The sequence below is a fragment of the Drosophila pseudoobscura genome, chromosome 2 (assembly GCF_009870125.1).
Source record: "Drosophila pseudoobscura strain MV-25-SWS-2005 chromosome 2, UCI_Dpse_MV25, whole genome shotgun sequence".
Lineage (NCBI taxonomy): Eukaryota > Metazoa > Arthropoda > Insecta > Diptera > Drosophilidae > Drosophila > Drosophila pseudoobscura.
The window spans coordinates 29474304-29494260 of record NC_046679.1 but is presented as its reverse complement, the minus strand read 5'-3'; the positions used below and the strand labels follow the sequence as shown (position 1 = coordinate 29494260).

At 44.5% G+C, this 19957-nt stretch overlaps 2 protein-coding genes across 30 annotated transcripts in view; one reads left to right on the top strand and one right to left on the bottom strand.

The window, feature by feature from the left end:
- Rim (Rab3 interacting molecule) overlaps positions 1-3148 on the top strand; it is a 51236-nt gene extending 48088 nt beyond the window's left edge. For all 27 annotated transcript variants that reach the window (XM_033381061.1, XM_033381066.1, XM_033381103.1 and 24 more), the window contains one exon: positions 124-3148. Coding sequence is in view for 1 of the 27 variants with exons in the window: in XM_033381078.1 (XP_033236969.1) it covers positions 124-126 (3 nt within the window). In the remaining 26 variants the exon portion in view is untranslated. The remainder of the gene's footprint in view (positions 1-123) is intronic.
- Positions 3149-5942: 2794 nt separating this feature from the next.
- Positions 5943-19957, bottom strand: part of tinc (transmembrane protein tincar) — an 88092-nt gene continuing 74077 nt past the window's right edge. For 2 of the 3 annotated variants that reach the window (XM_033381048.1, XM_033381050.1), the window contains exons 7-10: positions 12587-14473; positions 11880-12309; positions 8983-9829; positions 5943-8173 (exon numbers count right to left, since the gene is read on the bottom strand). In XM_033381048.1, coding sequence (XP_033236939.1) covers positions 7322-8173; positions 8983-9829; positions 11880-12309; positions 12587-14473 — 4016 coding nt within the window. In that variant the 3' untranslated portion in view covers positions 5943-7321. Of the gene's footprint in view, positions 8174-8982; positions 9830-11879; positions 12310-12586; positions 14474-19957 lie in introns of those variants that run through there. The other variant, XM_033381053.1, reaches the window with a different exon arrangement.

The following is a 19957-nucleotide window of genomic DNA, read 5'->3' as shown; positions in this document are numbered from 1 at the left end:
AAAATCATAAAAACACAGTTAAACCGTATAAAAAAAAAAACGATTAACAGCCAACAGACATTTCCCTTTATGTAATGCATGTGTGACTAATATATTTACGAATTTTCACATCAATTCTTACAGTAACCCTTGCAGAGAGCTGCCAGCCAGGCAGCCAAATAGCAAAGGACCAAGGTCAGCCTGCAGCAGCATCAGCAGCAGCAGCAGCAGCGGAAGCGGAAGCAACGTGGCATCCGCCGGCCTGTGATCCCCATTCGGCATGTTGCTGGCCTAAGCTAAGTCCAGATCCGTAATTTTTTCTATTCTACAACCGAAAGGAGAGGAAGATTTCCAGCAACAAAAAGTAATGAAAATGAAAAAAATTAACAAAAATGAAAAAAGAGAGAAAATATCTAATTTTTGTAAGTCATGAAAACAAATGCATTTAACGAACCGAGAGAACCGAGAACACAAGAGCAGAGCAGTAAACAGATTAAACGTAACTATGGAAAACAGATACAAGATAGATATATATATATACGAGTACATACAATACATATACACATATATAATGGATAACATTTGACAAAAGGATACTTGTAAATTATGCATATTTAAATTAATTTTTACTACACACCTAAGATCACTATTATTTTCGTAATACGATTACTACGATTATTATTACTAAAAACTATTATCGATAAACGAGATAAAAGAGGAAGAAGGAGAAAAAAAAACCAATAACCGAAAACCAAAGAAAGAAAGTACATCTAAGGAAAGGAGAAAGTTCAAGTGCTGACAGTCTTGCCTAAGCCAACGCCTAAGCTTGAGCAGCGTGCGGAAAGGGGATATAAAATGTTTAATAATATAATTAGCTAAATCTAAATCGAAAATCTGTACATGAATGTTATAGATTTTCAGATGATGCGATGGCAGTTATTTAAGTATATATACATATATAAATTAATATAAATCTATATATAAATATATTTACAGTCTAAGCAAGCAAAGAACCACTAACACTTAAATAAGCCTAACTTACGATTAAACCTAAACTTAAAGTTAATGTTTAGGTTTAAGGTTTGGGTAACTACAAAACGGGAGATTATTTCTAGAGATATATGAGATATGTACGTATTAATCGAACAACAACCACAACAAATATTTACCAAGCGCGAGATGAGCAAGTTTAACTTAATACAAATTCTCAACTTAAGCTGTAAATAGGATCACACACACACACACACTTACACACCACAGCCGGACTATCGATTGTCGTCGTCTACCGATTACCAGATCTTAGGCTTTATACAAATTTGTTTTGCTCTGCGCTCCGTCAAAAACTCCACAGCAACCCCAAAATGTGCGAGTTTTTGCCGGCTAGCGATGGGCACAGTATACAGCTACAGCTACAGCTACAGCGACAGCTATGTATCATATAATTTAAACTAGAGCAATGAGAACACACACTCTATCTCTCTCTATCTCTCTATATATATAGACACATACTATATACTACGTATAACGCGATTTTGTTGTAGCTAACCCGCGCTTCACATTCTCACGCTTCTAGAGAATCGCTATAGAATCCGTTTGCGCCGTTTGCTCGGTTCCAATCAACTTGCCTCGAAAAACAAACGCATCAAGTACCTTCAAGTTAATAGTGTGAGCTGTAAAAATCGTTACCTGCTTGCCAAAGACACATACATTACATTAAAACACACATAGCGTCGTAACACATTAGCATAAATGGAAAAATAGGAAAACTGTAAGGAGGAGGAAAACCAAAGATAGTTTGCAAATGACATTACATTTTAGTTTGAGAGACATTCTATGTGCGTTCTTTTAGGCAACATTTTGCAATGCATTCCCGAAGGGAGGAGGACTCCCCAATTGGTTCACTTTAAGGAAACATATCACAGGCCTGGGACAGACAGTCGGACAGACAGATACAGTGATGGATGGGGGCAGTTAACTTTTATAAATAGTATACTCGTATTAGGACTATAGGCCAATGAAATATGTACATTCAGATATATACGAGAAACGTAGCTATTGTTCCTATCCAGTTATTTAATGTTAGTTCATTTTGCTTTCACTCATGGCTACGGATATTGATTTGAACCTTTCCGTCCATTCATTCAGCTTTCAACACACAACAACGCAAGATAAAGTTAAATATATATTGACAGGTGCATATCCATCCAAGCTGCAGCTTCCTATATCAGAACTACGACCACTACAGAGATACGTAAAGAATTGCCAAATCACGACAGGCAGAATGCATTCAAAATGTTGCCACAAGAAAAACACAACAACAAGAACACACATTAGAAGAAAAGTCAGGATATGAGGATGAAGAAAAGGCGCTTCAAATATTTGAGAAAAGAAAAAACTACCAGCGAGGTTTCCAGCAACTAATTATACGATATATAAATCAGAGATACATACAACATAAAAGCATTCAGACATTATAGATAGTTAATCCGATTTGTACACTCCACTCCGATAGCCACGAACTTCATACGAACTTTTCTATGATAAAACTCTCTCTATCTCTATCTCTATCTTTGTATTGTTTCCACTGCTCTCCTTCAGCAAACATTCGAAAATGCTTTAATTAATCAGCAAACCAGCAAAGAATATGGACAGGATGTGAAACAAACGGCGGCCTGGGCCGAAGTTGAAGTGCTCTTTCCGTTTACATACCATTGGAATGGAATTACTTGACGCCTCCTGCGAATAGAGTACAGTTTCGGAAAGGGCATTTCCTCCGTTGAGACATAGAAGATGATTCTTATTAGAATTCCTCTAGAATTCGTTACATTTAAGTCACACAAATGACAAAGCATATAGAAAATGTTACAGAAGCAAATGATATATTACGGCAAGTTATTTCAAGGGCAGCCGAAAACCAAGAAACAAAAACAAAAAACAAAACAAAAATGCTATCTACACAACAACCACAAGAACAACAGAAGAATATATCATTTATTGCGAATGTTGAACACAAAATTGATTAAGAGGCAGGGGCCAGCGCTCGCTGGGTGCTCTGGATACCTTGTATTGTATTTTAATATCTCGACAACAATCGAAGGTCGAGAAACGACAATAAACTGTGAAAAGAATATGTAAAAAACAAAAACAAAACCAAAAGCAAAACAAAAACTAAAATTATATTATTAACAAGATTTGCAGAGAAGGCATTATTAATATTGAAGAACACAGAAACTTGAATTGTGTAAAACTAAAAACTAAAGAGAAACTTTAATGAAAAGCAACATTTAAATAACAAAACAAAGGAAAATTCATTAAAAATTGTTTTCTAATAAAGCAGAAAATGGCCTTTGATTTCCCCAGGACCCCCCCATTCCGCCCAGGAAAACTCAAAGATTTTTGGGGTTTCACATAAAGCGGTGGTATTTCTTTATTTACCATTGATAAACCATTTAATCCATATACGTATAGAATGTATAAATAATTTAAACATTTATGCATTTATTGATTTACCATATTAAATATATTTAGATGCGTTTATCCGTGTGCCATAACGGGTATTGGATTGGGTTTAACCTTACTATCATTTACAAGTTTCGCTCGCTTATACAACAAATCTAACCCATGATATACGCAATAATTAAATTGGTGTAATTTTTCTGTAGGCATACTTAGTACTTTTACTTTTACTTTGACTTTTATTTGGGTATTTCATTTGAATTAATTTTTAATTGAATTATGAAATTATGTTACAAAAGTTTCTCATTTGCTTAAACGTTGATAACCCGTTTATTTTAGTGCGTTTCTCAAAGGAACCAAAGTTAAAGACGACATACTAAACTATATTTACGGCCTATCCTCTATCGTATCAATGCATAGGATTTCTAAAGAGTTTTTTCGGGGGTCTCTTGTATAGGTTCTGGTGTATGTAAGTGCATTTCAAATTGTTTTATAACACTAATCAGTCTTTATAACGAAAATAAATACGATTGGTCTTTCGAATCCTCCACAGCGATGGTGCGCGCCTGTTTTCTAACAATTATCCTGAACAATCGAACTCTCCTCCCTGAAAAGATTTCCAGGAATGTCGTTATACTAATAACCACTCGAAGTTTGAATGCCAAAAAGAAAGTAATTGATCGAAGGAGCCGAGTAAAGGTCCTTGGTCAGGACAAAGGACATCGGATGTTTGTATATCTGTTCGAAAACATGCGGACCAAGCAGAATGGTCTCGATATGAGGAGAAATGGCGGAGTTATAGCGATTAAACGTTCAAAAGGCTATATCCTAATTGTCCTTGATTCCAAGCGATTGGGAATAATCTCCCGATTACTATAAGGTGTGGCATGTCCAAATCGGTAGAGAAATAGTGGAGCTATAGCGATTTATTTATTAAAATAACGTTAAAAAGGCAATATCCTTATTGTCCTGCAAACGCTGGGAGGTATTCTCGCGATCTTGAGAAGCCTGGGCAAGCCCAGATCGGATCATAAATGGCAGAGAAAAGTAAGTACTTGAAAAGGACTCTATCGGCGATGCTACCTTGATCGCAGGAACCCATCGGACCACTGAAATCAGAGAAGTCTAAATATGTAAGACTGGGGAAAATATCCTTGATCCTTGAAAAGGACTTCGTCAAATCGGGGACATTTTTGCGATCATAGGAAGCCATCGCTCGCCTGGATCAGGCCACAAATAGCCGAGAAAACTGAATTTGTTTGGCTGGCGATGTTGGAATCCTTGTCCAAGGATCAAGAATATTTTTCCGAACACAGGAAGCCATGACACAACTTGATCGGCCTTCAAATACCGAAGAAAATAAAGTATGCTTATGATTAGAGAAAATTTCCTTTATCCTTGATACTTGGTAAGGACTCCATCAAGATCAAGGATTTTATTCCGATTCCAGGAAGCCGTCGCACGTGCCGATCGGACAAGAAATAGCGGAGTTATGACACAAACAATAAATTACTTTCAACCTTTTTCAATTTGCTCGCAAAACCAGGCCAACAGAAATCAGCAGCAAGCAACTGTATAGACTTGAAAAAATGCAGCATACTTTTGGGGGCCAAAAACCAGCTACCTTCTGCTTTTGCCTGGTATCCCAGACCGAAATTTCTGATTTGAGCGGCTGAACAAGAATTTACTATCAGCCACTTTCAAGTACTTTCAACCACTTTCAACCTTTTTCAATTTGCTCGCAAAACCGAGATTTTTCGATTTCAGATCTGGGATACCAGGCGAACAGAAATCAGCAGAAGGTCGCTGGTTTTTTTTTGTTATACAGTGGCGCCCCCATTTGTCGCCGGGGATTTTTTTGAACTACATTTTCGCTGGTGGCGGATATTTTTGTTGTTTTCCCCGTTATTTGTGGACCGATCGGGGCGTGCGACGGCTTCTTGAAATCGGAATAAAATCCTTGATTTGAATGAGTGCTTACCTAGGATCAAGGATCAATGATAAAGGATATTTTCTCTAGTCTTAAGCATACTTTATTTTCTCCGTTATTTGCAGGCGGATCAGGTTGTGCCATGGCTTCCTGTGATCGGAAAAATATTCCTGATCCTTGCACAAGGACTCCAACATCCCCAGCCACACAAATTCAGATTTCTCGGCTGTTTGTGGCCCGATCTAGGCGTGCGATGGCTTCCTATCATCACAAAAATGTCCCTGATTTCATGAAGTTCTTTTCAAGGATCAAGGACATTTTCCCAAACAAAGAATATTTTGTTTTCTACGCTATTCGTGGTTATACCATAGCTAACAATGATCAAATAAATTTCCTTGATGAATTCCTTATCAAGGATATTTAACTAATCGATTCTTTACGCTATATCTCGGAATGGAATGGCTTTCCGAGATAGGAAGAGTCCTGCTAATCTTTTGGCACCTGCAAAAAGGACATCGATATCCCCAAACAGCTTGGAAGGATGCCATAATTTATAAATAAAACCAAACACAAAAGATACTTCATAAATTTCGATCATTATATTCTCAGCGCAGCCTGAAATATGCCGTACTTTCTATAAGATCAATCGTTCTCGAGCTCTGTTCAAGGATAATCAAATAGGATGATTGTTCTGCTATCGCTAATCCTTAAAATGTGAAAGTAGACCAATCGCCAATCGAAAATGGACAAGAAATAAAAAAATCTATGCGGCGGCTAGACGACATTTTGAAGCAATGTGCAGGAGTCCAAAGTGGAAAGTCTTAAGTGTGTGTTTATGTGGAGATATGTATGCTGGGGGAAGTGGATAGTACATATATCATTTGTATCATACATTAAATAATAGTATTCATATTGTCGCTTTGTTACATTACATTTTACATCCATCTTAAACGTTAAGCGCTGCGAGACCATAGAAAATACTCGTACATAGGTGTATGTATGCAGAAGCCTTGCTGGGGTGTCTATATCCTCTATATCCGACTAGCTGAAGCATATGGTTTTCGGCTATTAAGTGCCATTAAATTGGTTACCATTTTACAATTACTAATTCTTACAATAAAAACCATACAATCGCTGCTTAAATTCGTATGCCTTTTGTTCCTTCCGAGTGTGTGCGGGTGTGTGTTAATTAGTTTAGTGAAAATTGCTTAGGGGAAAATACTTTGAGTGCTTGCACATGATCAAGTTTATGATATTTCTTCCTTCTGTTTACGAGTAATGCGTAGATATAGGGGGCTGGGGAGGGGAGGGCTCTTACAGTTAGCTATAGATATTCCATTCATATATGATATGATAAACTTTAGTTTACATTGATTACTTAAACACATTAGATTAGCTTATTATCTTACACATTGTATACGAGCATAGCCATGTATAAATATATATATATATATATGTAGATATAAATATAAATAGATTTAGATTTGGATTTGGATGTAGATTTAGATGCATGAAGATAAAGTTAGTTTTAAGGTTTCCTTTGCGTGGGCGTTTGTCATCATCAGCTACGACTGTGTGTGTCTGTCTGTGTGTGTGTGGGTTGTTTGTGCTACAACATACTCATATTCATACTGATAATCGCACTCGCTTGAGTGTAGGTGTGTAGTCGATCATTGTTTTAGGCAAAGCAATCGAAAATTAATAAATACATACTCGTACACTCATGTATACCCAAATTGGGACTCGTTCTCCAGCCGATCTCGAGTGCATTGTTTTTGGAAGATTAGTGGATTAGTGGTGTGGCTTCTCTTGGGCACGGAGCTGTACAAAAACCGAGAGGCTAACTTAGAAGAGTACGGGGTTACGGATACAGTTAGGGTGCTAGAGTACTACAGTACTACAGTACTACGAAAAACTGAGTAAATAGTTGGATGAGCTTGAGCTTGAGCTTGAAGCCTAATGCAGCTGGGCCGTCACATACAGTCCGCAGTCCTGATCGGAGGCCATCGAATAGTTGGCCGAGTCGCGGTCCTCGGGTATGGTGGGATGCGTCTCGTGGGGCAGCTTGGCGAAGGCATGGTGTCCGGCCCCGTAGCCCAAGTGGCCGTACGGCGACTCGGCTGCCTTGGTCACATGCGGCAGGCGGCGCAGGAAGTGCGGATTCGAGTAGCGGACGCCGTTCGGTAGGGTGGTGTGCGGCGCCTGCATCTGACCGTTGCCCAGGGCCACTGCAGCGTTGGCATAGTGCATCCCAATGCCGGACGTCTTGAAGCTGGTGACCTGCGAGGGAGGCGGCGGTATGGCCCCACCACCCATCGAGGTGGTCATGGCCGAGGTGGAGGCATAGCCGCCGTTGCCAGCGTTGCCGGCAAGCTGCTGGCTGTGGCAGCCCACTGGCAACGGCATCGTGCTGCAGTGGGCCGTGTAGTCGAACTTCTGCTCCGGGGCGGTGCGCTGCATCGGCAGGGTGGCACTGTTCATTCCGGCGGAGGAGGTGAGAGAGGCCGCAGGATCGGCATTGAAGCTCGACATGCGCATGTTGGTGCAGCGGCCGTAGGGCTCCTCCTGGATGGGCGGCTGTGGTGGACGCGGCGGCGGCTTGCAGCTGGCCCGTGGCCTGATGATGACTTCCAGCTCGCGCTCCTCGCCCGAGTGCACGCCGCTCGAGGACTCGGAGGGGGCGCGCTCTGGCGGCGAGGTGGTGGTGCTCTCCGTGATCGAGGTGGTGTCACTGCGTGGCGTCAGGGCCTCGTTGGGTACGCCCGAGTCGGCGCGACGCAGGCAACGGGGTGTGGAACTGGAGGCAATCTGGATGGACGCGGGATAGACAGAGAAAGAGTCGGGAATCAGTGAAAGTGGTTAAGGAATCGGCTATCGGGTAATGACTGATGAGGATGGTTGGGGGGTGTGGGTGTGGCTTCAGATGGGCCGTGTCTGCAAGTGAAAATGAAATCAAATCAGATCAGGCGTCAGTCGGGCAGGGTCCGTTGTCGGGAGCCTTCCGCAGTCTGGGCCATCCATCAATCCGTGCACTGGCCCGTAGACTAATTCGGGCTTCTATCCAATCCCTATTCCCACTCCGATCCATGTCCCCTGTTCTGTCTGTGGCCCTGGCACTGATTTATGCTGTCTCATAACAGCAAACATAAATCTCCTGCAACGCTCGCCTGCACTCTGCCTCTGCACCAGGGGCGTGACATAGTACACGCCCCAAAACATGGGGCACGCATCGCATCGCAGCGCCTCGCCTCGCCACGTCTCGTCTGTGGTCCCCAGACCTGGCCTCCCCTACACGAAACATTAAATTATCCTGTGCTTGGATTTTACATCGAAAATGGAATACCCTCTTGCAGAGGGCATCCAAAAGGGTGTTTGGAATGTTTGGACTATCGTTTGAGGCAATCAATTTGATACTAGCATCAATCAATCGACAAAATCTTTAATAAATTGTACCCTAAATTGGGATTTTCAATAAGAATACCTTAAGCTAACACCTATTCCTCTGAAATTCGTAGCTCTTCTGCTGTTGGAAGCCCCTACCTTGGACATTTGTCTTGTCCCCATCGTTTATAAGAATTATTTCTGCACATTCCACTCGCTTCTTCTTTCACACTTACATGCGCCTCATTTGTGTGTACGGCAACCGTGACGGGAGCCAAGGGGCTGACTAGATGCTGATGCGTTGGATTTCCCTGCTGCTGCTGCTGCTGCTGCTGCTGCTGCTGTTGCTGGAGAGGATGATGTGGCGGCTTCTGCGGCTGGAGCGGCTGCTGGAGATGCTGCTGTAGATGCGACTTGTGATGGTGCTCGGGCGACAATTGCATTATCTCGGGCATGGCTTGGGGGGCACGACCGTACGGCCCGGCATGGGCGTTGGCGTGGGCATGGGGCAGCACTGCCGGTGGCTGTGGCATGGGTGCACCCTTGACGGGCAATGGCGGCGGCGGTGGGGGTGGCTGTGCCGCTGCCGCTGGCTGTGGCGGCTCAAGATCTCTGGTCGAGGCATATGTTATACTATCGTCTCGCACGCAGGCCAACAGTTTGCCCTCCTCCGAGATGTTGTCGTCGCTGATGCCGCCCAGTCCGCTGAGGTTCGCATAGTCGTGGGGATGTCCATGGGCAAATTGAGGATGTGGATGCTGGTGGTGGTGGTGCTGCTGCTGCTGTTGTCGCTGCTGCTGCTGCTGCTGTTGATGGTGCTGGTTGGTGGTTGGCGGCGGCGGTGGCAGCTCATCATACTCCGACAGGTGGAGCAGACTAACGCCCACCGATGACGAAATGCTGCCTCCACCTCCAGCCCCGGTACCAGCCCCGACAGCACCCAGTCCCAGACCACTCTTCATGCTGCCCATGGTGATGCCCACAACGGCGCCGGCAGTGGCTGCCCTTAGTGTCGCGTACTCGCCGTCGTCAATTTCCCCCGCAGAACTGGCAAAACATATCGAGGCTCCACGGCTCGTATGGCTGTATCGGGGAGTAGATCAACGATCGTTGGGTTATTGATGGGTTCCAAAGGTTGTACAAGAAGATGAGTATTGTTGCTCTATTGTTTTGTTGTTGTTCTTATCGCTGGGGGGAGCGCAAGGGCTTGTTCTGTACTTTTGGGCATGGAACTAAAGATTAAATCTTTTGAAAATTACTACATCTTTCATAAATCTCTCTGGAATGGAATTATTAAGCTTGAATTATTCATTCTTATTTGTTTTAGTTAATTTAATTCGTTTTAGTCCTAAATTCTCCCTTTTAAGTAGTCTCTGATCTCTTGCTTTTCCTATTAAACGTTTCCGGGTGATGCAGCAGCACCCCTCGGTTGGTTTTGCTTAGCCCCCGCGTAACAAGCTTCGGTTTGGGTTACCTGTACAATATTATTCCAATATTGCAGTGCCTCAATTACTACATATATAGATGGAATTAATTAAAACCTATCGATTCCTGTGTTTAAAAATTGTCAGACTCTTTTTTTACAGCTGGAAATCCCGGTAGATCCCTGTATTTTATTCCTTAACAATTTTCAGACTATTTCTTTCTCTTGTATATACTTTAAAGGTATGGAAATCCCCGTAGATCCCTGTAGTTTATTTCTTAAAAATAGACAAAATATTGTTGTACTGTATAAACACTTTGAAGAGATGGAAATTCATGTAGTTTGTTCCTTAAAAATTGTCAAACTATTGCTTTACTTCACAAACACTTTAAAGAGATGATAATCCCTGTAGATTCGAGTGTTTATTCCTTAAAAATTTTCAGACTATTTCTTTGCTTTACAAACACTTTAAAGAGATGGAAATCTCTTTAGATTTTAGTGTTTCTTCCTTAAAAATGGTCAGACTATTTCTTTACTTTATATACGATTTAAAGAGATGGAAATCCCTGTAGATCTCTGTAGTTTATTCCTTAAAAATTGTCAAACTATTTCTTTATTTTATTTACACTTGAAATAGATTGAAATCCCTGTAGTTTCGATTGTTTATTCCTTAAAAATCATCAGATTGGAAATCCCTACTATTCTTCTGTGTAAATACCTTTCCAAATTCCTCCAACCATTAGTTCGACTCCCTGTTTTGGTCGGAACAAACCCCCCTTCTCCCTGTGCTTTGTGTTAGTTTAATGGTTTCGTTTTCCAGTTAGTTAAACAATTTACAAAACACACAACGATAGCAACAACAACAACAACAACAACGAACAGCAACAACCACAATACAAAATTGTGCGAAAGTATTGATTGGTTTTTAGTATTTTGTTAATTGAAATACACTTCGGCCATCACATCACACACTCAATTAGCTAGAGTTAGTAGTAATTAAGTTTCTAGTTTAGAAATTATTAAACAATTCGAAAAATGAAAATCAACAAACGAATCTCTTGACGAGTATATAAAAAACAGGCGACAAGCGGAACAAAAATAGTTTCTCTTCATCATTAAACATCCTTCAGCCTTCAGCCTTCCTTCCTTCCATCCTCCATCCTCTAGACATACAATACATCTACATATATATGTCGTATATATGATTCTGTTTTAGTATGAACAATCAGTTTTAGTTTTGGGGTTGATGGACAAATCAAACAACAGAAAGGACAAAATGCACGCACGAATATCACACAAAGGAAAAAATACAAATCAAAACAGTGCTTGGAAATGTGTGAGCGAAATTTGGTGTTGCAAAATCACAACTAGTGTTGGGCAATTAGTTTTTAATGAGACGTGCAGATACACACACACAAACACACTGGCACACGCCGAAAAATAAATGAATGGAAGATGAAACAGAAAATGGAAATTCCTGAAAATTGTGCATGGGTTTTCCAGATAATGGCTTGGGGTGTGTACGGGATTATGGTTTTGGTTATCTGTGTGCGTGGGTGTGGGTGTGTTTTTGGAGGTGCAGTGTGGAAAAAAACTAAATGAAACTAGATGCTAAAGGTTAATAGAAAAACAACGGACAAATATTGGGAGCCGGTCTGCTCTTTTGGTTGGTTTTTTTTTGTTTTTTGTAACTAAAAAACGATTTTTTACCGCTTGCCATCAGTTTGTTCTTGGTCACCAATTAGTAGGACATCATCAGACGTACTCGTAACTTCATTGAAGGTGACCTTCAGCTTGGGCGAGCTGGGCGTCAGCTTCGGCCAGTAGATATCCTCCTGGGCAGCCAGACCCATGCCCATGCCCATGCCCAGCTCCGTGCTGGTGGCCGTGCTCATCATGTCCGGCTTCGAGGTGGAGTCGTTGCCGCCGTTCATGGTCGTGCTGGTGGAGTTGCCGCCGCTGCTCGAGTTGCTGCCCGTCCGCTGGCCACTGGACATCAGCAGGGGCTGGGCACTGGCCTTGTTCAGCAGGCCCCCGTAGGTGTTGTCCAGCGGCGGCAGCTTGAAGTGCCAGCGCCGTTTGATCGTCAGACAGAGCCAGACGACAATCCACAGCAACAGATGCGTGACACCAATGAGAGCTGCCAATCCGCATCCAAGGGCAGGCCACAGACAAAGGAAGAAAGAATGTAAATCCAATATTAAGATTAAGGCAAGCGAATGACAGTTTAATTGGACAAAGGCGACACTCGATAGTCTTTTGTTTTCAAGCCCCATGTCCGCTAATTGGATTAGGGGCCACAGACCACAGACAAGGGGTTCAAGGCGTTGTTTGACCTGCTTGTTGGTGCCGTCCAATTAATAATTGAACCAAACAATCACTCGGTTCAATTACTAATCGGTTTGCCATATTCTCACCTGCCAGAAACGTGGGGCAATGCAGATTGTTCTTGTAGGTGGCACTCAGATCGTTGAGCAGCGGTGCCTTGACCACCGCCAGGGCCAGGACAAAGCACAGCGAGGCGCAGTGGGCAAAGTAAATCCAGGTCTCGTTGGCCTTCAGAGTGATGATCGAGCGATCCCGCATGCGGGTGGCCAGGCGACCATGTCCGTACAGATACATGACCATCGAGGAGGCCAGCACCAGGGCCGTGGCCAGCAGATACAGGGCCAGCGTCACGACGCCGTTCAGGATGAGTCCCGGCTGATGCACGGGCATGGCCTCGGCATAGATCTGCAGTTTGTACAGATTCGAGACGCCCACGTAGCCCAGCACGATGTCCAGGGCGGCCACAATCATCTGCAGACTGAAGACACAGGCAAAGGACTTGGAGGTGTTCCAGAACACGGCCGGATAGCGCACGGTCCACACCAGCAGGGCGCACAGGAGGTTCACAAACTCCGCACTCGGCGGCTGGGCAAAGATGGCCACATCGATGGGCTTGTCAATGCCAAAGAACAGCTGCAGCATTCCGGCAAAGCCATCCAGCCGCACGTAGTCGCTGCCGGGCGGTGTGGTCGGCGGTGCCGGTGTGGCTGGCGTCAGGGCCGGCACCGACTGAAAGTCTCCCTCCTCCAAATCAAAGTCCTCGCTCTCTTCGACCTCGTCCTCGTTGGACTTGGCCACAAATTCACTCGAGCTGATGCTGCCAGTGCCATCGCCCAGCTGATATTCCGGCTCGATCTCCACGCCAGCGCTGGCCGAACGCTTGCTGATCCTTCGCTTCTGGTTCTTCGGCTTGATGGCTATGATCTTGGAGTTGCTCGACACTGGCGTCGAGGGTATGATGATCTCTGGCAGGACCTCGGGCCGCACGCGGTGGATGTTACTGTCCCGCGTGGTGGTCTCCTCCTGCTCCCCTCCAGGGTAGCTCTCTAGCATTGCCTGCTCGTGCGATGCCACATGATGACGACGCGGCTGCTGCTGCTGTTGCTGTTTCTTGTGGTGCTGCTTGTGATGCTTTCGGGTTTTGCTGTGATGAGGATGTGGCTGTTTGGTTGTTGCCGCCGCAGCGGTTGTCCTTGTCGTTGTGGCAGGAGTCGTCGTCGATGTCGTTGTCGTCGTCGTGGTGGTTGTTGTAGTGGTGCTTCTTCTTGTGGTTGTTGTTGTTGGCGTCTCGGTTGTCGTTGATCCCGAGTCCTTGCCCTTCCCCAGTGTCCCCAATGTCTGCCAATTCTCGATATTCAACTTGTTGCTGCTGTCGTTGTCGTCGTCTGTGGAGCTGCTCCTGCCTGTGGTTTTCGGAGCAAACTCATCAAAGTCTGGCAGTATAACCGTGCCCTGCTCCTCCCCCGAGAGATCCACGTCCTCCTCGTCGTCGTGTATGGCCTCCTCCAGCTCCTGGCGCTCCTCCTCGTCAATATCTTGATTAATTAAATCGGGCACTTCAAAGTATTTGCCCACATTCAATTTTGTGGATATGGGTGTCGTCTTTGCCGCCGTCTTTGTCGTTGTCTTGGCCGCCGCCGTCGTCGTCGTCGTCGTCGTAGACTTTTTCCTGCCGCCAGCATTTGCTGCCTTATCTGGTTGAGGTCGGAGGTCGAACAAGTTGTTATTGCCTCCCAGTCCTGGTCCCAGTCCCCGAATGGCCGTGAACATGGTGTCGTTGTAGTAGTCCTCCTCCTCCTGACTGCCGCTGCTGGTTGCGGTCATGTTCAAAGTCTGTGAATGGTCCTCATCCAGCTCGTTCGGCAGCTGTTGATGGTAGTGCTTTGGCAGGGCCGTGGCAGGTCCCACCACCGATAGGGCCATCAAATTGCGTCGATTGATAACAACAAAGTCCATTTCAGTGGCCCAAATTTGTTCTGCAAAGAAGAGACAGCCGGAAAGGATGAGAGTGAGAGAGAGAGAGTGTTGGAGAGAAGCCAGAAGGCACTGCCTTGATTGATGGCTGCTCAAGTATATGGAATTAATTGCTTTGAGCTCGAGCATCTCTAATTGGAATACATCACGCAGGATTACATGTAAAGCACCTGTTAAGGACACACACACAGAGAGGGATGCTGCCTGGGCAGTAAATAAACACAAGCCACAGCCCCTGCACCAGGATCTGGAGCACCTTCTCTCTCCCCAAACCAATCGTTAATTAAATGAGGCATCGTTGGGGAGGCTTAGTCCCCGCCCAACTGATTAATAAACATGTATCGCGCCAGTAAATGTATCTCCGGATCCTCTGAATGTATCTACCTATCCCTTTGGTGGAGCTCTGCTCTGGTCGGAGCACTAAATGTTGACTAAATCTCGCCAGCACTGCCCAAAATGGTATGCTGCCCGGACTACAACACAAAGGAGAAATTGTGGCAGCCATTGTTCGCACAAAAGGATTTGGCCAGGCCAAAAACAAGCACAAAAAAAAACGAAACGAAAAGCCAAGAGAGAAAGCGAGTGGAAAACTATTCCCCATACAAATCCCATTTCCGTTCGCATTCGAATGCCGGAGCGAAACAATGGTCCAACAACAGCAAGGATTGTGCTGTAGCCATTAGCCACGCCCCCGCCCCCCCGGTCTAATTAAACGCGCATTTGCAGCATATGGTGGCAGCCGTCTCTGGGATCCATCTATCGTTCGACCACCATCTACAGATTCCTTCCATTTAACTATAAGCATAATAATATCGATGTTTATTACGGTCAAGCATTCGTTCGACAAGGAGTGTGCTCTGGGGGGTGGGGGGTTGAGGGGCATCCTGGCGCTTCCTGGAGCATCCAATCAGGCAAGCGAAGGATAAGCTGAAATCTGCAAATATCTACGGTAATGCATGCCAAAATCAACGGTTATCCTATCCAAGCGAGTGCCTGGAATTATGTATTTCAATTACGAGAAGATTTAGTTTTCTTTTCTCGCAAATACTTCATTTAATCGCAGGGGAAATTGTTTGAGTTCTAGGGGCTTCTAAACTTAACAGTTTCTTGGGTTTATTTCGAAATTGAAGGGATTTATATGACAATTGTCGGGCTGTTCTGGGTAGAACATAAGGAATGAGGATTAGGGGTTGGCAAAATTTAAATGGATTTTCTTTTTATTTAATTTAAACTAATTTTTAGAGACAGTTAAAGAAATCTACAACTAATGAAAGGTAAAACTATTACCATACTTCTCTCCCAGTGTGGCTTAGCAGTTAAAGGTGGGTTTTCGAAGAGCTTCCCTCAAGCTTTCCGACTGCTTTTTGGTTAGTTCTTTAAACAAGCCTCTTCTAAGCCATAGTTTTGTCCAAAAAATGATTCTATAGGGTACCCAAAGAACCAACAGGAAGCTTGTCTTGCTCTCTCCCTTTCTCCCAGTGTGGCTTAGCACTTAAGGGTGGGTTTTCACAGAACCTCCCTCAACCATTCCGACTGATTTTTGGTTAGTTCTTTAAGCAAGCCTCTTCTAAACCATAGTTTTGTCCACAAAATGAATGCAGATATTTAAAAATCCATGTTTTAGCCCTTTCCCAAAGGGAACTGCTTCTGGTTATGCCATAAACCTTGATTAATTTCCCCTAGAAACCCTATTTTATGCTAAACACAAAATCTTTTAGTCAGCTTTTAACCAAGAACTCATTCAGAAATGCTTACAGGCTCTTAAGCCCCAACTTTGCTCATTGAAAGGCAATCGGGCATAAAGGAATCCTGTTGACAGGCTGCCCGGCCCCTGGATATTGGGAATTGATTAAGGGGAAACCCTTCAAGAGTAGTCCGACTCTCAGTCGTACCTTGCGCTGCTGTGGCTCCTGGCTCTTGTCTAATCCCTTATTAAAGCCCCACTTCAGAGCCGCACAATTTGTTTGTCTTTGGTAGCTCCTGGGCTCCTGTCTTCGATGGGGGGAGTGTGTCCTTTCCAAAGCTCGCTAATTAGTTTACTTTATGATGTCGGTTATTGCATATCCTATCCTACGAGGATACTTGGAGGATGCCCTAGTTAATAAAGGAACCAACCGAAAGCAGCGGGAAATTTGCCAAGTTAACACTTTCATAAAATTATTTATTAGTGCGGTCGGGGGTCGGTGGTCGGGGGAGGGGTTCTTGCCCAGCGGGCAGTCGGTAGTCGTGGGAAATAAAAGAAAGTCCTCAAAATGGGAATTGCCGAACAAATATTAAAGACAATGCCGGAAGATCCCCCAAAAGACACGAAAACTGAGTCTGAAGCGGGATTACAACAATGGATGCCATAATAATATGTCGTTGCCGTTGGTGTCGTCTCCCTGGCAGCGGCGGCGGCGGCGGCGGCGACGGCGGCAAGTGGCTCGTAAAACCGACAACACCGAAAATCTCAAGATTAACCCGGAGGCAGCCTCCACGCTCTGCTCCTCCTGGTGCCTTGACTCTGCCACCTCCTTGATTATGGCAATGACAATAACACCAACGAGAATGAGCGGCCAAACAGGGAGGAACAAGGAGGAACAAGGAGGAACAGCTAGGAAGCTCCAAGGATAAGAGTAATGAAAATGCGCAAATCCAAGTCGGGCAACGCCCACTGGCACTGGCAGTGAAGGAGGGACTTCCCGCTGCGGTAATAGTTGCGATAAGACGACGAACGTACTTTGGGGAGCGAGAGGGGGGACTGGGGGCTGTTCTCTCCCTTCAACCCCAAAGCCTGCGCGCTCGTTAAGTCTTTAGCATGAATAATGATAAGTTTTCTTCGGGCCAGAGACGAGCCACGAACCAGCGACCGACGACCGACGACCGACGACCTACAGGCCGGGGCTCAACGTCTTTAGCCACTTCCGGAGGACCAGCATCCTTAACGTAATCGGAGAGGGCCTGTTTAGCCAGCCTTTTATGCGCTCAATATGGCGCAGGTCCAGGCTCTCTCCTTCCTGCCTTCCTCTTCGCCCGCTTGCCACGGCCATTACATTTTTCATTTGTTTTTCTACTGAAGAAGAGAGATGTCTGCATTAATTATTTATGAGTGCAACATGGCGTATAAGTGATTTCCCCCCCCCCATAAAAATTGCCATCCCGTCTCGGACAGTGATTTTTGTGTCATCTATTAATGAAATTAATTAAGGAATTGTGGTCTTCCAGCGGATCCTTCCGTCCTTCTTAACGCATTTTCATTGTCTTACAACAGCTGCGGGCTTTTGGCAAGTTTTCTCTAGTACTTTTTGTTGATTTTTTTGCATTTTAATAAGTTTTTCTTTTACTTTCAAGTTAGGCGCATAAAAGCGGCATTTGATGGCTCGATGGGGAGCTGAGTTTTTCCTTGGGGATATATTTATTTTTTGTAACTCTCAGAGTTTCGAGAAAACTCTAGAGAACTCTCGCTAGGAAACAGAAAAGGTTTGAGTGGAGTATTCAGGGATTGGAACTACAAAAAGTTAATCGAAAAATGTAATCCATTAAAGTTTATTCTATTAAGCAAAAGATACATTAACTATAAACCCTAGAGGTGATGGAAAATGGGTATAAATATCTACTTTGGCTTTTAAATATAAAAAAACACCGGCTGCCCATTTAATAAGCTCTTTATTCCCCTCTCATTTTTGCAGGTGCTCTGTTTTTCCCTTAATTTTCCTTCTTTTTATAGGAGCATCCATTAATTTCCTTATCGCCTCTCCCTCGCCCACTGATTTATCACTCCCTCATTTCCTGTTCGGCAAGGGAAATCCCTTTTAGTCATCAAATATTTGGCGAATTTAATGCAACATAATCATAAAATGCATTTGTGGCTACAGTTGTGCCCCACCGACGCCCCCTTTTTGGGTGGGTCCTTTTTATGCGAGTTGGTGGAAAGTTTTTAAAAGCATTTCTCGTTCTTCTTTCATTCGTTTTACGATTGGCCCGCGACGCCTAATTTCTTCATCGCTTCTTGGTCTGATTTTATGCTGATATAAAAGTTGAGTGAATTATGGAATATAGACCAGCCCCCCACCCCCACCCTAGCCTTGGCCTAAACACTAATCATTGGCCTGTCGATCAAAGGGGGAGGGGAGGGGAGGGGTTGTGGAAAATGCATCTAATTGCTTGCTGAAAATGATAATTCTGCAACTTACAGCCATAAGCGCATCAGGAAGGGCCGTCTGACAGGCCAATCTTGGAGGAGCTTAAGTCTTTAAGGATGTCAGAGCCTCGTTGACAAATTGCCCAGAGAGGGGGGGCGGGGGAGAGCGGATGGGAGTGCAGGCAAGCGTGAAAATGGAGCCAAAGGAGTCGCGAGTCGCGACAAGGCATTGCACTTAGCTTGACCAACTGCTGTGCTCCCCCTCCCCCCCCCCCCCTTGGCATCCCCCTGTGTCTCTCTCTCTCTCTCTTTCTCTTTTAACTTCTTCGGACATCTCTCGCTGGGTTCTCTCTTCCTTTTTTCTATCAACTGCAACTTTGGCTTTGACTGCAGGATTTTATTTGTGCCAATGATTTTCTAATTTAAGTAGGGGAAAAGCGATGGGGATTGCAGCTGCAGAACGTTGTGCGAAAACAATTTCCCCCAGTTCGGTGGGAGAGAGAGAGAGAGAGGGTGGAAATGTCTGGCAGCGACAAGAGATTGACTTTGTGGCAGGCAGCAGGCGGCCAAAGCAGCGGCAAAACAACAAAAATAACATCGAAATTAATTGAAAAATCACAGAGCCCAGACAGAGGGAGGGGCACAGACGGGGGTCAGTCAGTCAGTCAGCCAGTCAATCATTGATTCAGCGAGGATTTCAACTCATCTCGTCATGGGTTTTTATGATGCCAATGCAAGTGGAATGTCGGATGGAGCCTGTCGGGCTGTGGGGCATGGGAGTCCTGTCGAGTCCAACTCCAATGTTGGTCTCTCGGCCACATTTTTAATTTACTCCGCGAACCGATGTTGCCTTTGTCTGCTGTCTCTCTCTCTCTCTATCCCTCTCTCTCTCTCTTTGGTTCAATAAACCCCCGACATCTGGGATCTGGGCCTGGCACTGCGGGATCCCGGTCCGGGCCCGGACTTTGACTCACTTTAAATGTAGTTAATTTTGATTTGCCTCTGGCTTCCGTTTGCCTGCATCTGTGGGTCGTCATTGTTTCATTGGTTTTGTTGTTGCCACTTGCCACAGCTACTGGTGCCCTAGTCGCTGGGCATTTAGCATTCGTAAGGGTTCGAAAGGGTTCTAGGGGTATGTGTAGTATCCAAGGATGTTTGCTGCAGAGAAGAGCATAGAACATTGATTCTAGGGGAAGGAATTGCCACTGGGTGCCGTCCGGAAGCATTCGACTTGGAGGAAAAGCATGTGGAAAGAGGAAAACCCTTGAATCAAAATACCGAAATATTTAAACAGAAATTGGGATTAAATCTTAAGAGTTCTTTTACTCTTCATTATAGCTAAAGGATTTAGAAAGAAACTGTGAAA